This window comes from Bos indicus x Bos taurus, chromosome 18 (assembly GCF_003369695.1).
Source record: "Bos indicus x Bos taurus breed Angus x Brahman F1 hybrid chromosome 18, Bos_hybrid_MaternalHap_v2.0, whole genome shotgun sequence".
Classification (NCBI taxonomy): Eukaryota; Metazoa; Chordata; class Mammalia; order Artiodactyla; family Bovidae; genus Bos; species Bos indicus x Bos taurus.
Genome location: NC_040093.1, coordinates 55,547,327 through 55,564,290, shown reverse-complemented (window position 1 = coordinate 55,564,290; position 16,964 = coordinate 55,547,327). Strand labels below are relative to the sequence as shown.

At 53.9% G+C, this 16,964-nt stretch overlaps 1 protein-coding gene across 1 annotated transcript; it reads left to right on the top strand.

Moving 5' to 3' along the window:
- The first annotated feature begins 3,000 nt into the window (after nucleotides 1-3,000).
- Nucleotides 3,001-16,460, top strand: MLYCD (malonyl-CoA decarboxylase). Its single transcript, XM_027513933.1, has 5 exons — nucleotides 3,001-3,583; nucleotides 11,580-11,692; nucleotides 12,739-12,895; nucleotides 13,214-13,366; nucleotides 15,261-16,460. Exons 1-5 carry the CDS (start codon nucleotides 3,041-3,043, stop codon nucleotides 15,792-15,794), a joined length of 1,500 nt encoding a protein of 499 aa, XP_027369734.1. The 5' UTR covers nucleotides 3,001-3,040; the 3' UTR covers nucleotides 15,795-16,460.
- The last annotated feature ends 504 nt before the right edge of the window (nucleotides 16,461-16,964 follow it).

Below are 16,964 nucleotides of genomic sequence, written 5' to 3'. Positions count from 1 at the left end.
TAAGTTAATTTCTGTGTATGGTGTGAGGTAGACATCTGGATTCATTCTTTTGCATGTGGATATCCAGTTGTTCTGGTCCCATTTGTTGAAAAGTCTATCCTTTCTTCCATTCAATGGTCATAGAAACCTTGTGAGAAATCAGCAGACCACAGATGCATAGGTTTATTTCTGGACTCTCAGTTCTCTCCCATCCATGTATACATCTGCCTTTTTGTCAGCACCACATTGTTTTGGATACTGTAAATTTGTAGTGAGTTTTGAAATCAGGAAGTGTGAATCTTCCAACTTTGTTCTTCTTTTTAAAGAACAAAGAAGGAGTTTGGGCTGTTCAGGGCCTCTGGCATTTTCATTTTGAATTTTAGGCTGAACTTTTCCATTTCTGCAAAGAGGATTTGATAGGGATTACATTGAATCTGCATATTCATCTGGGCAGTTTTACCATCTTAACCATGTTAAATATTCCAACTCATAAACACAGACTATCTTTCCATTTGATTGGATCTTCTTTCATTTCAGTGTTCTGTTTTTTTCCGTGTACATGTCCTAGATGTCCTTGGTTAAATTTATTCTTAAGTGCTTTTTTCTTTTTGATACTCTTGTAAATGGAATTGTTTTCTCAATTTCAGTCTTGGATTAGGGCAGTGTTTTGAACCAAGGGAATATGCAGGGAGAAGCAGAGAATGGCAGTTGACACCTAGAGAAAATGAACTATGAACACAGAGCAAAGCAGAATCAAGAAATTATATGTGTTCCAGGAGCTGCTTAATTCACTTTTTATACATTAAAACCTCTTATTTATCAGAAAAAAAGGAAATTATATGAACGGATGCAGCTAGAGTTTATCATACTAAGTGAAGTAAATCAGAAAGAGAGAGACAAATACCATATGATATCACTTATATGTGGGATCTAAAAGATAACACAAATGGACCTATCTGTGAAACAGCATCAGGAACATAGAGAACAGACTGGTAGTTGCCAAGGAGGAGGGAGCTGGGAGAGGATCGGATTGGGAGTCTGGGATTAGCAGATGCAAACTGGTATATATAGAATAGATAACAACAGGGTCCTACTGTAGAGCACCAAGAACTATATTCAATATCCTGTGATAAACCACAATGGAAAAGACTATGAAGAAGAATGTATACATACATATAACTGAACCACTTTGCTGTACAGCAGAAATTAACACATTATAATTCAACCATACTTCAATTTAAAAAAAAAGTATGTGAAAAGGTAGGGAGATGGAAGAGGGATTGAGAACTGTACTTTAAGCGAATATTAGTAATTAAGCAGTGGATGAGGTTCCTGCAGCAAGGCCGGGGTATCCCAGATAGATGAGAGCACATGGAATGGGGAATGTGAGGCCAAGCACCATAGCAGCCTGTCTGGCCTGGGCAGACTCCTTTCAGCAGCTGGAGATGCGTCTTGGCCATTTCCTTAGTGAAGGTGAACCAGCGCTGGCTCAGAAGCCACTGCCAAGCCCTCAGAAGGCTTTGCGTGTCTGTGCCTCGGCAGAAGGAGCCCTGTAAGATCAGGGCAAAGGCTGGCCCCATAAAGAACTACTACCCCTCGGCTTCTTTATACCGTAACACTTGGACCAGACAGTTCTAGGGTAGTTCTGGTATCTAGGCAGCCAGGCACTGGGTTTTCTCCCCCCTTGAACAAAGGACGCTTTGGATTTCCATCTGAGTGGAGCAAAACCGCACGTATTCCTCGTGCCTCCTGCAGTTTTTGCTCCGTGGGGGACATGGCTGGTGTGTGGTATTCTCCCATGAATGCAGTATGGGATTGGGACTAGGAGGAGGAGGAGACAACAGAAGGGAGTCAGAGCCTCACTTCCTAGGGGAGGAAATTATCTCTCCTAGGAACATTAGCCCATTCAGCAGACGGAGGATTTATCTGTGCAAATTGCTGGGCCAGTTTGCAATGCTGAGAGGTATTCCAAAGGCACCCCCTCCCCACCACACAGGGATGTTACCAAGTGGTGCTCCCTCCAGCGATGGAAGAGGGTGCTTGCATTTGGTTGTGGAGCAAGTGAGAATAGGGTTAGTAACTGATACGGTACTCCTGCGCTCCTGCTCCTGCTCCTGAGCTTGTGCGGAAGAGACCTTCCTTGATGACCCGGTCCACAGGGTGAGGGGAAGTCCACGCCGGCCCAGTTATATCACTCCACACAGTTTATTTCCCTTACAGCACTTACCGCAACCAGTAGTTATGCCGTGGTCTGTTTTCCTGTTAGAATGTAAACTCCATGGAGGCACGATCAGGTCTGTCGTTCACTATTTTATCTCTGTGCCTAGTGCACGACCTGGCACCTGCCAGGCCGTTAATAAACACTCTGTTGAATAAGGGAGTGAATGAATGAGGACCAAGGGAAGGGGGACAGGGTGGGGCACGAGCCGCTTGGGAGAGCCCCGTTTGCCGCATCGGTGAGAGAGCGCTCCAGCAGGCAGCTGGAAGCCTGGGTCCGGAGCTCAGGAGAGCGATAGCCTGCAGCTCTGGGGGTCATCTGTGCAAGCGAGAGCGCTAGGCAGGGGTCGAGACAGAGGCGACCTACCTTGCCAGAAACGACCACTAGCGTACTTCGTAGACACGCAGATGCCTGCGCCCCTGCCCCAGACACTCCGAGAATCTCTGGGGTCGGGCCAGGAATCTGCGCGTGTAACACGTCCGCTGAGTGACTGTCATGTTCCTTAGGGCTGAAGAGCTAGGCCCTGGAGGAGAGAGGGGCAGAGGAGGTGACTTTGGGTGAACAGCTGACAGGGCAGGGGCCACCCCTGAACTCACCAACCGGAGCCGCCCCGCCGCCGCTCGGCCCTCGGATTGGTCGCGGTCCGGGTTACCTTTGGCCGCACTTGGCCTGGCGCCGCGCTCCATACCGCCCCGTCGCCCCGCCCAGTCTCCCCGCTCCCTCCCATTCCCGATTGGTCGCCGCCCCGGCCGTCCCTCAGCCTCGGCCAATGGGAAGGCGCGCGCGCCGGAACCCGGAAGCGCGGCGGCCGCGGCGTTCCCCAGGCAGCTGTCGCCGCTCACCATGCGAGTCCTCGGGCCAGGCTTGTCTGCCGGGCGCCTCCTCCGGCTGCGGCTACCCCCGCGGCAGCCGCAGCCGCCAGGACCCCGGCTGTCGAGCGGGCGGCCGGCGGCGGCCGGCGCCCTGGAGCGGGCCATGGACGAGCTGCTGCACCGCGCCGTGCCCGCGATGCCGGCCTATGAGCTGCGCGAGAAGACCCCGGCGAGGGCGGAGAACCAGTGCGCGGACTTTGTGAGCTTCTACGGCGGCCTGGCCGAGACAGCCGAGCGCGCCGAGCTACTGGGCCGCCTGGCGCGCGGCTTCGGCGTGGACCACAGCCAGGTGGCCGAGCAGAGCGCCGGTGTGCTCCAGCTGCGCCAGCAGCCGCGGGAGGCAGCCGTGCTGCTGCAGGCCGAGGACCGGCTGCGCTACGCGCTAGTGCCGCGCTACCGCAGCCTCTTCCACCACATCAGCAAGATGGAGGGCGGCGTGCGCTTCCTGGTGCGGCTGCGGGCCGACCTGCTCGAGGCGCAAGCCCTCAAGCTAGTGGACGGGCCGCACGTCCGGGTAAGGCTCCGCCCGGGCCGTCCCCGGACCTCGTGGGGGCGGGGACCGCCCGGGCCGCGCCCCCGCCTAGTGCCCAGGTCCGCTGACCCTTGGCGGCCCTCGCCCCTCAAGCCCCAAGCACTCCACCTTCGCTTGCCTGGAGCCGTGCCCACTTCTCCGAGAGTCACAGCCCCTGAACCCTGCCCCACTTCCTTCCCACCCTTTCCTCACTCAAGCCTCAGCTCTCTCCAGTTTTGGTAGAAACTTGGCACCAGCTTACTTTCAAGGTGCCTGTCACACCTCGTTCCTGATGAGCATGCTCTATAAAGTTCTCTGTTTTATTATCTTACCTGAGATTTTCGTCTTTGCGGTACACTTGAATGAGTACCAAACGGAGCATCGGGTAACTTTCTGAAAACCTGGATGGGGTCAACAAAAGGTAACTTACTTGTAGCGCCAGCTGTGTGAGCCATTATCCTGAAAAACCCTGTGAAACGTACAGAGGTGACTAGAACTCGAGGTCACCACCGTCCAGGAGTCCAGGTGCCCTCTATCGTCTCTGCCATGTCGTCCGGGGCAGAGCGTTTCACCAGCCCGAGTTAAGCCCTAAAATAGGATTCTAAGTTGTCTCCTTGGGTAATCAGGCACTTAGCGAGGTGAGCCCACTTTAGATGTGAACAAATAATTTAAGGTTTAAATAGTGATGACTTGAAAGGTGGCTGATAGTTGAATATAGTTCTTGTATTCCATTGATATCAAGTATGGACCACTAATTTGCTCTATAGCAAACCAAAAATGCTGTAAACATTATAGAAAAGTTTTGACATTCAGAACTTTATCGAGTTCAGTTGGCTTGGAAAAGAAGTGAACAGTTAAAAGGATTATGTCCTGATTCCTTTAAGAACGCCTAACACCTGGCATAATGGTTTTCCTGTTCATATCCTTACTCTTGGGGAAGTGATATGTCACCTTTTACAGTAAAAGAAACAGGTCAGATAAGTTCACATGACCTGACCAAGAACTCAGAGCAAATAAGAATGTCTGACCACTACCCAAATCCAAATTCCCTGGGTTTTATAGGCTACACTTTATATCCCGTCATGGTATATGAGTTCTGGTGTGTATAAGAAACTTTCTTTGCCGTAGATGCATTAAAACTGGGTGTAGTTAGGATTAATCTCGGGGTGATGATAGAGGCTATGATTTGACTGCTCTTAGTAGCTGACTGATCTACACCGCTAAGTGTTACCTAGGGCCAAGCTGAGAACCTTGGTGGTCTATTGCGTTAGCACCAAGTCAGTCTTGGATTCTGAGTGTGTTAAATTGAGTGTTCCCAATTAAATCCCCATCTGAAAGGCTGAGACCTTGTGTTCCACACCCTGCGGGCATACCCATTCCTCCCAAGAGTGTCTTGGGTTTAGTCTGCAATCCAAGCAGACTTTTTTTTTTTCCTTTGAAGCAGAGACCAGTGCTCCTGAAAGCCTTCTGAAACTAAATTCTCATTGCATAGGAGACTTGAGAATCAGGTGGGATGTCTGTCACCTGACCCACAGTGAACCCCTCTGCCCATCCGTCCACCCCTTCAGCCATCCATGGGCTGGCTGTGTTGTCCCAGGCATGCTCCAGGCTCCACGGTGGCGTGGTCCGGGAGCTTCCCTTCGAGTATACGAAGATTAACCGCAGACACAGTAGGTGTAAGTGCCTTCCATTCACTAGCTCATTTCATCCTCAGCGAGACGTGGGGACTGCCTGACAGATGAGGTGACTGAAGCTTGTCCCAGTGCAGCCCCCAGAGCGCAGAGCTGGTAAGATTGCCTCCGCCCAAGCCCTGCCGCCGCGGCTGCAGGTGTGCACTCCATCATGGCACTCCGACTCTCAGTTGACGGCCTAACCAGATCGAAGCTGGCTTAGTCTCTTAGAATGTGCCTTCTCCTATAAAACCGAAGGGAAGGTGAGACAACCCACTCATTTAATGGCTTTGTTTTATTTGGTTTCCCTGAGTCAGGAGTTTAATGTTCTCTAGTTGTGAGTGTGTTTATCTTTCTAAGACTGTGCAAGCTTCCTTCATACCAGCCACCTCGGCGCCCACCGTCTTCTGAAGCCACAGGTCAGTCTCTACTCTTCTCTTGAAAAAAAAAAAAATCATCAAACTTCGCGTGGCCGGAAGGCTGGCCATCAGTGTCTGTCCTTTGGCATTTTTGCTGCCCACCGGCCACGCTGCACATCCCAACTCCCCCAGCATTTCTCCCCTGCACGGACCCTCCTCTCCAGCTAGGCTCTCTCTTGGATAGAAAGTTCCTGAACCCGCATCCCTCATGATTCCTGTTAAGAGTAGGAGCCACCTCCACCCCCAGCTCGTTTTTTGGACTTTTCCAGCTAGTCCAGCTCAGGGTGGCCTCACCCCGTTCTGTGCTTCATAGGCATGTAACTGTCTGTACCACTCAGACACGTTAACCACAGAATCTAGCCTTTAAATGTATTGTTACCCTGCAACTAGATGATCAGCTCCTGGAAAACTGGGAACCTTGTCCTGTGTAGCCAAATGATGAAGTGTAAGTTGGACTCCTGGGTGCCCCAGCGTCCAGCGAACCTGGCAACTAATCGCCCCCATTTGTCCCGAGGTCAGACTGCTCCACTCAAGGGTCTGAGCTTGGAACCAAGCCCCGGGGGCCGTGGAAGGTTTCTTTGCGGCTAAGACTCATCCTACACAACAGTGGGGCTGCCTCGCCCTGGGCAGTTCCTGATGTGGCCTCCGGTTCTCCATTCTCCGATGCTGAGACATTAGTTACTAGTTTACTTCCTCCCCTCGACACAGGTTTTTTAATCCATAGAAGTCGTCATGGGGACCTGATGCAGTAATTTGCCCCCAGAATCACCTAGTGTGTTTGGCCCATCTTGATCCCATCTCTTCTGTTTGATTCGGGATTTTGCAGCAACATTTAAGAGGCAGCGCAGCTAGAGCTTTTAGCTTTTAGGAATTCAGTGTAGGCAACCAGCAGAGGTTTGGCCCTCGAAGCTTTAGAGTGGGAGCCCTGCATCCCCAGGGGCCAGCACCCCATCACACAGGTGCACTTCTCCCCTGGACCCTGCCGGCCTCTGGAGCTGCCAGGTAATCTCTGGTGAACCAGAGCTGCTTGGGGCTCAGGCCTGGGCATTACCCTGCTGTGGACTCAGTCTGCTGGATCTCAGAGCTTCTTGGTTACTGGATCTTGTGAGCACAGAGGCATTTTTAGAATAACCGCCGGCAAGTGGTAGGCCCAAAAGGAGGCTGACTGGGTATCTCACACGGAATAGTGGGTACCGTGGAAGGCACACCAGGAGGGGGAGGACGGGCTGGTGTCCTCTGGTTAGAAGCGTGATTTTAGGTGACTGCTGCCCAGTCCCTTCACTGTCCTGGGCCAGCAGGCTCTGCGCTGGGGTGAGAGGCTGCCAGCGGACAGTCTGCCCAAAGTCAGTCTGCTTCTCCTAAGGAATGCCCCAAGAGGTGCCGTGGAGCTCGGCTGAAAACATGCTTACCAGTGTTTGTCTCTGACCGAGGGCTGTGATAATTGGAGATAGAGGAAGGTTCTAGAAGCCTGACACTTCCATCCCTGTGGAGCCCAGCGTGAAGCCCCAGGCAGGAGTCTAGGCAGGCGTGGATCCCTTACCTTGTTCCTGTTGTTCACTCGCTCAGTCATGTCCAGCTCTTTGCAGCTCCGTCGACTGCAGCACACCAGGCTTTCCTGTCCTTCACCACCTACCAGGGCTTGCTCAAACTCATGTCCATTGAGTCGGTGATGCCATCCAACCATCTCATCCTCTGTCGTCGCCTTCTCCTCCCACCTTCAACCTTTCCCAGCATCCAGGTATTTTCCAGTGCGTCGGCTCTTCATATCACGTGGCCAAAGTATTGGAGCGTCAGCTTCAGCAATCAGTCCTTCCAGTGAGGATTCAGGGTTGACTTCCTTTAGGATTGACTGGTTTGATCCCCTTGGTATCCAAGGGACTCTCTAGGGTCTGCCCCAGCACCGCAGTATGAAAACATCAATTCTTCGGCACTCAGCCTTCTTTATGGTCCAGCTCTCACATCCATACACGACTACTGGAAATACCATGGCTTTGACTACACAAACCTTTGTCAGATAATTTAAATCAGATAAGGTTTCTTAATTCTTCTCAATAGGAAGTTCAGAGTCAGTGTCAAGTCTCTGCAGGGAAGATGCAAGTGCTATGGGGAAAGTTCGTACAACCTGGCAAAGGTGAAACGTTTGTGCTGGGTTCTCAAGATAGCTGATCCACTGCTGAGAAGCTGGACTTTGCCACCTGTTACTTAGAAGGTCATGAGGAGCCTGAGCATCTCAGAGGGTCAGCCTGGGACTTCTTGATCCATCCCAAGTCCCCGCTGCTGTGGTCTGTCCATCTGATGCTGCTTTGTAGAACTTCTTGGATGGTAGTAAGTGAACTGATCTTAATGGAGTTGTTCCAAGAGGCATTTTAGTTGTTTTCATAGTTAAGAATTCTGTAGGAAAGGGACTTGTCATTGTCCTTGAATTCTCTGATCACAGGACCTCCCCCTGCCCACCCTCACCGAGTTTTAACCATAGGAGATAGAAGAATAATCAGTCATCCATTGTTGGTGGCGGGGGTGGGATGGCAGGGGGTGATATCAAACCCACAAAGCAGCTTTAATTAAGCTGAAAAAGAAGCAGTGCCTTGGCTTACAAGATCAAAATGTTCTTTTTGTTAAAAAAAGTTCTTCTCTGTTGAAGTTCCAAGTGAGTTGAGAGGCTAATTCTGACACCTAGGCGTGTGACCAGAAGCCCGAATCTGCGTGTTCCTTCCTGAGGAGGGCTTTGGGCTCCGAGGCGTGAGTCCAGGCCACCTGTCAGCTGCTCTCCTCCTGAAGGGGACGCCCTGTGAACTTGTAGTTGTGCGTCAACCGCGCACTGAGCAGGGGACACAGTGTGTGCGTTTTGCAGGGTGGAGCGTGCCTCCTGTGTGTCCTGGTTACAGACACAGAATTCTTTCCAAAAGCCCTTTTAGGTTGAAGAGTTACGTTTCTTACAGATAAAACCCCCGATGAAGCCCAGGGAACTCCCGTTCTAGCAGAGAGTGTAGGCACCATCAGCGATGTGCAGAGTGGGCCTGGCATTTGGGAAATGATGGGAAACGTGAACACGGAAATATGGTGAAGGCTGTGGAAACCTCAAAAGAAGTCCAGGCAGAAATAGGAGAAGGGACCGAGCTCTTCCCCAGCCAGGCCCCCAGCACCGCCGCCGCACCCAGCCCAAGACAGCGTCGTGAGCTCCCTGGTGGCTTGTCCTGTTTGTAATTACCCTGGTGATCCTCGTGGTCCTACTGAGTTCTGTCAGCCAGACTAAGAGGTGAGCTTATTTGTACAGAAGAATGTTGTGCCAGCAGCTGGCACATTCAAGTCCTGGGTTGCCGATGAAGTTTCTGAATTCCTGAGGCTGACACACACATGCCCGTTCCCTCTCCTTCCACGGTCAGAGATCCAGCAGCCTTACTGCCCTCGGCGCCTGATTCCAGCCTGAACAGCTGCGGTCCTGGTGGCCCTGAGCGGGGGAGATGGGTCACCTTTAACCTAGATTCCCAGATCTCGTGTCCAGTGTCACATTTTATAGCTGTCAGTAGCCCAGAATAGAACGAAGGGACTTAGAGAGGAGGCCACTTCCATCAGCCAGACCATTCCTTTCGTAATTGAACTGAACTACCACTGAAGCTAGATTTTTTTCCCAGCTTTTTCCTGTTATATGTGTCACAGAGATGCCAGTACATCCTACATGGAACTCGACTGGTCCATTCCTGACCTTTCAGAGCAGAGGTCCCCAGCCTGGGATCCAGGGACCCCTGGGGATGATCCATAGATGAGTTTCAAAGGGGTCCATGAAACCCAGGAAATTCTATACAGAGTTTTACTAATGTGTTTGCATTTCTCTGGGGAGAGGGTGCTGGTGTTTAGTGCACACTCTAGAGTGTGCAAGGACCCCAGGAAGACTGAACCACTGTAGTCCATGCAGGAAAGAGAGTTTTATAAGAGGCCATCTGTGTTGACCAGAAAGCCATCCCTTCCTCCCCCTGCTGCTTCTAGTCGCTGTTCTCCAGGGTGTCTTCTCTTTTCCATTTGCCATCAATCCGTTATCATCTTCCACGTGGGAGACCCCACTGATGCTTTGAGAACCAGAGGAATGAATCAGAAATGACCTCCACGCTTATGGAGCTGAGAGCCCAGTGAAGGAGACTAGACCGTGGGGTAAAGAGTGAAGAGAAATGAGAGGTCACATGGCCCTCTAATCAAAACATTTCTGCCGTGTTCTTGCCCACCCTGTGCCCGTCTCATCCCATGGGGAGGGCCGCTCTCTGCCAGGAGGAACTCCGTGGGCAGCCCCAGCTACACGAATGTTCTTCTTTACGTGGAGTCTGACTTTTGCCTCCCCTAGTTGGTCCTAGATGACTTAACCCCCAACTTCTCGGCCCCATGGGGCCTCTTCTGTGCCCCAGGCCTTCAGTGTTTAAAGGTGGCCCTCACTTCATTCTGAAACCCTTTCTGAGCCACCAACTCCATGCCTGCAATGTATCCTCAAGTGACCAGGTTCTGAGTCCTTTGAGCTTCTAGCATGGATTAGAATGTGAACTGGCCCTATAACAGTTTCTTAGCTTGTGTACAGTTTTATAGGTGTTATCCGTCATGGTCTTTGTGATTCCTATACAGGGATTCATAAGGTCAGTTCTGTACCAGACAAACGGAGATGTTTGCTGTTACTCAGTAATAATATTCAGTGTAGTATGTAGCTCATCTTAAATAACAGAGACTCAAGAACAATAGTGGTTTGAACAAGAGAAGCTTGCCTCTCATTTAGAAGTCTGGAGGTGGGCAGCCCAGGGCTGATCCTGCTCTGTGGTGCCCTCCGTTGACCCAGACTTCTGCTTGTTGCTCTTCCCTGAACAACTTTCATCCTCAAAGTTACCTCACGGCCCCTGGTGGCTGCTTTAGCTCTAGCCATCATATCACCTTCCAACCTGCAGTGGGAAGGACAAAGAAAAAGAGAAGCAAAGGGCTGCTCCTGCCATCTTTCAAGGTTCCCAAAAGCTGCTACAGAACACCTCCGCTTACATCTGAGTAGCCAGAACTCAGTGATGTGGCTACCCTCAGTTGCCGTGCAGGCTTTGTTCTGAACATCCTTGTGCCCAGCTAAAAAGTGAGGCTTCTGTAGATTTGGAAGAAAGGGACACAACTGTTGAGGAACAACAGCCGTGTCTCTTGCTTTGGATGTCCCTCCTCTCTGGCTGTTACAAAGCTTGCCACTTATTTGGCCTGAGATCACCAGACTAAGCCGCGTCCTCTCCTCCTGCACCTCTCATTCTGGTCTTCCTCAGAGTCTCAGTGTGAATGTATCTCTGATGGTAAAGTTGACTCAGATCATTTTGGGAAGCAGATTTGCTGTAAAAAAGTGAAATTAGAATAATGTCAAATTTAAATGCACAGATTGCCAGATGCACTATTACTCTATGGCCACTCAGGGAAGGAAAGAATGCTGCCGATTCAGCCATGACCTGCCGTCACTCTAGAGATGGGTCCTGAGTTCCGAGACATTAAAAATAGGAAAACACGCACACACCTTAGAGTTGTCTAAAATGTGGGGCTGGGAGCCAGCACTTATTTCTCTTAAGAAAGAAGGATGGGTGTCTTGGTGAATCAAAGAATGGTCCTGAGAGGGTGTCCACATTCGCTCCACGACACACTGTTCAGCGTGAGCTTAACTCACATGCGTAGCTGTGTCCACGGTGGCAAATGAGCCAGAACACGTTATCTGACTTGGGGAACTTGGTTCAGCTTGAACACTCCAGTCGGCTGTCTTACCGGTGGGAGGAGAGAAGGGATAGCGCTGCATTCCGTCTGTCCGGCTGTCTCAGCACACACCCCTGCCCGACTTTGTGTCTGATTCCCAGCAGCACCTCGGGGATGGGCTGGACATCTTCCCCACGGAAGGTCAGCGTTCTCTCCTCTCCGTTTCAGGAAATGAACGGGGTGCTGAAAAACATGCTCTCAGAGTGGTTTTCCTCGGGGTTCCTGAACCTGGAGCGGGTCACCTGGCATTCCCCGTGCGAAGTGCTCCAGAGAATCAGCGAGTGAGTGTGACGCTGCCGCTCTGCTTAGATTTCAGCTGAAAGCCAGCCTCCATCCCCCGCCTCCCCACCCATGTACGTTTCCTCCCGAGCCTGATAAAACCCAAACACGGTATTCCCAGGGGTGGCTGTCCTGGCAGATGATGCCGAGACCACGAGGAGAAAAGGGCACAGGTAGAGACGGGTCCTTCTGCCAGTGAACCTGCACGAGGGGTCTCGGCTACGTGCTCATAGTTAAAGCCCTCGGGGGACTTCCTCAGCAGTCCAGTGGTTGAGACTCTCTGCTTCCACTGCAGGGGGCACGGGTTTGGTCTCTGGTCAGGGAGCTAAGATCCTGCATGCCACACGGCATAGCCAAAAAATAAATGATAATAATAAACGTCTAAAAGAAAGAAAGAAAGCTCTCAAGCCCACTTCTGCCCAAAGAACCCCATGATCAGAGCTGCCCAGACTCACAGACCAAGAGTGAGCATTAGTCACCCAGACAGCATCATCCCAACCAGCTGTTAAAATGTCTCCCTTGGATAAGAATCTGCAAACTCACAATACAGTGAGTGAATCCAGCCTGCCCTGGACACCGTGAAAGGCGGGTTGGCATACAGTGCTGCTGCTGTGCCTCGTGTTGAAACAGCAGCGGTGGATGAGGTGGCTGGACTAGCAGAACCCGCCAGGCAACGCGTGTCCACAGGCAGCGATGACTTCAGACCTCGGAGATTCAGAGCAGACGCAGGACCCCCAGCAACAGGCATCTGGTCAGGCCCCTGTGTGAAAATCCGGCGCACAACCGCTCCCCCAGGGCCCGGCGAACCAGGCTTTAAGACCCGGGCCAAGAGCACAGTTTTGTGTGTAAGACGATCACCCGCTCTGGTTCCTCTCAGTCTGTACCGCTTCATGCTAAAGCGATCTTCTCTGAATTTCCTCCCGAGTCCCTCGAAGCTGTATTTACAGGGTTTCTTTGACCTGAGTGAATAGCCGACTAGGACTCTGCCCCGGCTATCTGATCCGTGATCTGTGACGTTTGTCTCTCTTCGTTGTCTCGTGCCCACCAGGGCTGAGGCCGTGCACCCCGTGAAAACCTGGATGGACATGAAGCGACGCGTGGGGCCCTATCGAAGGTGCTACTTCTTCTCTCACTGCTCGACGCCAGGGGAACCCCTGATCGTCCTGCATGTGGCCCTGACCAGCGAGATCTCCAGCAGCATCCAGGTACCTGTGTGCCCTCGGTGCAGGTCAGGTGACCCAGAGTGGGGCCCCGTGGCCCTGGAGGAGGGCCAGCGTGCTTCTCCAGGGCTCAAGAGGAGTGTTTTGCACGGAGGCCCCAGAGAGGCCTAAGGGCCAGGAGTCATGATTCCACAGTTTGCATGAGAATTTGAAGTGATGGAAATGATACGGCGCTGGGCACACAGCCGCAGAGGTTGTGAGACCACCGCCTCCAGAGAGATCTCAGGACGTGTAGCCTCTGGAGCTGGTCTGGGGAGTCAGGGGAGACTCTCTCTCTACCCTGGGGTCCTTTGTGTTTTCCAGACGATCATAGTAAAGGAGTGCCCCCCATCAGAGACGGAGGAGCGGAACAAGATCACCACGGCCATCTTCTACTCGCTGAGCCTAACCCAGCAGGGGCTGCAGGGCGTGGAGCTGGGCGCCTTCCTCATCAAGCGGGTGGTGAAGGAGCTGCAGGTGAGCGAGCTGGGCGCTGGTCCCACCCTGTGCATCCCCGCCTTGGGGTGGCCGAGGAGTCCTGCCCTCATCTCAAGGACAAGGTGACTCTCCAGGCCAGGGTGAGCAGGAGGGGTGCCCCTTGGCAGCTCCTAGGAGCCCTGAGACGCCTCGGGAGGTGGAAGGCATGCTGAGAAAAAGGCCCCCAAAACTAGCCTCTCATGGACCAGGAGGCTCAGATGCGTCCCAAGGGCGGCGGCATCTGCAAGGATCCCTGCGCCCGGGCTGGTGGGGCCGCTTCCTCCTGGCACGCGGTCACCAGTAGGCTCCCATGGTCCAGTCCTGGCCCTGACAAGCACCGCCCAGCCACCCTCAGCCACTCGTGGTCAGCAGGGAGCCCCGAGCTCAGGCCAGGCAGCTGGAGGGTTCGAACGCTGACACGAGGTTCTCTCAGTTGCCCTGGGAAACAAACGTCTGGTCCACTGTGGGTCTGGGCTGTTTAAAACCACCTCACAAGGGGCTGGGGCAAACTGTCATGCATAGAGTCTCATTTTTAGGTAAAATAATTAGACGGTTAGGAACGGGCTCTGAGAGCGGTGTTCTCTGCGCCTGTGGTCTCCATACATGGGGCGGCCTCTGCAGCCCCTCAGAGAGGGATGGGCCAGGGTGGAATTCAGACACCGTCTCGCGGTAGACTCCTCACATTACATCTGAGCTCTCAGGATGCAGTTGGGCATCAGCTTCTAGATTCAGACCCTGCTGCGCTCTCCCCAGAGGTGATAAGAGCCACTTGTTCTAGTTACTCTTGAGTTCTTTTCTTCTGCTTCTCTGCTGAAGGTGTTGATGATGGGGGTGGGGTTGGGGGAGCAAGCAAGAGGGTCAGGAAGGCAGTCGGAGGAGGAGGCCCGGCCCGGGACCCGCCCACGAGCTCTGCTCCTGAGTCCTGCGGCCCAGGAGCTGCGCTGCCCGCTGACGTCCGCTCCCCATCTGGGCTGGGAGCGGGATGGCCGTCCGGGGAGTCTGGAGAGAAGCACAGCCCTGTCCCCACAGAGGTCTGCGTGGCGGGTTATGAAAGATGGGGGGAGCAGGGTTAGGAGCGTCCGGGGGTCGTCTTAAGAGCATCCTGTTGTTAAAGTTGTGGTTCTGGATCCTGAGTGAGGACGAAGAGGACTGTAAATCCTTGTCATGTAAATCCAGACAGCAGGATGTGAGAGAGCTGTCTCAGCCTTGTAAACACCGCCAGGAGACAGAGGACTCCTCTCTGTCGCCTGGAGAGCTCAGAGTACTGGAGCGCTGCTTCCTTTGCTTCTGTCCTGAACTTTAAGATGCTTCTTCTGGCGTGAGCGTATGTTACATTTTCAGTTGGAAAATTCTGGCTTCTGTGAAACGAGCATTGAGGACGCTGTGCGATTTGAACAGCAGTGATTGAACCGTGTTATCTGATGTGGAGACCTGCCCTTGCCCCCCGCCCCCGCCCCATCCTCCGCCCCCATTGGTATTGTTAGGTGATCAGTTATTCATTCAACAGTGTGCGGAGCACCAAACCCGATTATGCTGCCTCAGCAGAGTCCCTGAGCGGCCCCTGGTGGGCTCTATTCAGGCCCCTACTCCACAGCAACCCACCCCTCCGATTTCAGGCGAGACCCCCAGCTTGCCTGCACAGATGGCGGTACAGGTGGACACACCACAAGGGGAGGCTTGTCCTGGGGCCGCAGGACGCCTCCAGAACTCCTGCACATGGCAGATTCTTGCTGTGAGAGTAGCCCGCCGCACATGGTGCCCGTCCGCCACGCGGCAGCACCCGGAGGCTCGCCACACGTAGGCCGTAAACGCGGGGGTGTCCGTGTCCGTGCCTCAGCCCTGAACCGCGTGTGTGTGTTCTCTCCCCCTCCTCCCCTACCCCCCGCGCCTGCAGAAGGAGTTCCCCGCGCTGGGCGCCTTCTCCAGCCTGTCTCCCATCCCCGGCTTCACCAAGTGGCTCCTGGGGCTACTCAAGTCCAAAGCCAAGGAGCACGGGCGGAGCGGACTGTTGACGGACTCCGAGAGTCAGGAGATCGCCGAGCTCACGGGCGGCCCCGCGCTTGAAACGCTGCAGACGCTGCTGAGCAGCAGCGAGTGGGCGCAGTCGGAGCAGCTGGCGCGGGCACTGCAAGCCCCGCTGATGCGGCTGTGCGCCTGGTACCTGTACGGGGAGAAGCACCGGGGCTACGCGCTCAACCCCGTGGCCCACTTCCACCTGCAGAACGGGGCCGTGCTCTGGCGCATCAACTGGCTGGCCGACGTCAGCCTCAAGGGCGTCACGGGCGCCTGCGGCCTGATGGTCAACTACCGCTACTTCCTAGAGGACACGGCCGCCAACAGCACCGCCTACCTCGGCTCCAAGAGCATCAAGGCCTCCGAGCAGGTCCTCAGCCTGGTGGCGCAGTTCCAGAAGAACAGCAAACTCTAGCGTCACGCTCACCGAAGCCGACCGACGTCCCCCAGCCCAGGAAACGATGATTTCCCGGGGGTGGGGACGTGGGGCTGTGCACCCAGAGGCACTTCTAGAGTAAAGCGGAGTTGAACTGTGGTCTCTGGCCTGTGGCGGGCTCACACCGGGAGGCCGGGCCCCGGCTTCCACGGCGAGAGGGAAGGCGTGTTACTGCCGGGTGGTGGTGGGTATCGGTGGCTGTGGGCTGGGTGGGGATGCGGGGCCCTCCCCCGGGGATTCCGTCAGGGCCTCAGCCTGCCCCGCTACCCTGGCACGGCCTTCAGAAGCCAGCTCTCGTCCCAGGGCAGGGTGGGCGCCAGGCCCCGGGCAGATGGCCCAGATGACAACGGATGTTCCTCTGAGCTCAGAACACGGTTCAGCCGTGGTCGCCTTAGCCGACTCTCTCCACCAATGGCGGCGGGGTGGAGGGCTTGCTACGTCTCACCAGTTAAATTCTGGAGATATATGAAAAGGTTTGCGAATCTACACAAACTTCACTCGGTTAAATTATTGGACACAAGAGTTGTCGTCGCCCGGGATTTAACCTGGATTCTAGACTCGACAGTCACAGTGATTCAAGTTCATAATGAACTTCATAGCAGAGAACAAGTTTGTTCTGTAAGGCATTAAACGCATGGCTATTCACTGTCGCGTGACGGTTGTCTTTGAGGTCCGAGGCCTCGTTACCTGTGCCCTTGGTCCCCAGCCAGCCCGCAGGCACGTCTGGTCTCTGTGAAGCTGGCCTGGAGCGGGTGGCCTGAGGACAGAGGCGAAGGGGGTTGTGGGGGTGCAGGGGGTGTGGTGTTGAATCAGGCGGCAGGTCCCCCACTTTCCTTGCCTTTCGCCTTCCAGACCCATCCCTGGGCCTTCTCTGTGGCTTCAGCGTGCCGCTTGGGGCCTAGTAACACATAACGCGACCTCCGTCACAGCTAGAAACTGCTTTTTCTGTGTCCTGGTGGAAGCAGGGTCCTCCTTCTGGGTGCTGCTTGGAGCTGATGCTGGAGGCACTAGGGCTCTGCGGGCCTAATGTCACCGCTCCCCAGAGCTTGGAAAGAGTTCAGGCACTGACTGCTTGCATGTGGCAGGCGGGGCCTGAGACTGCAGTCCCCAGTTCCCGCACTCCGCACCTTGTCTCTGTTCAACCTCGTA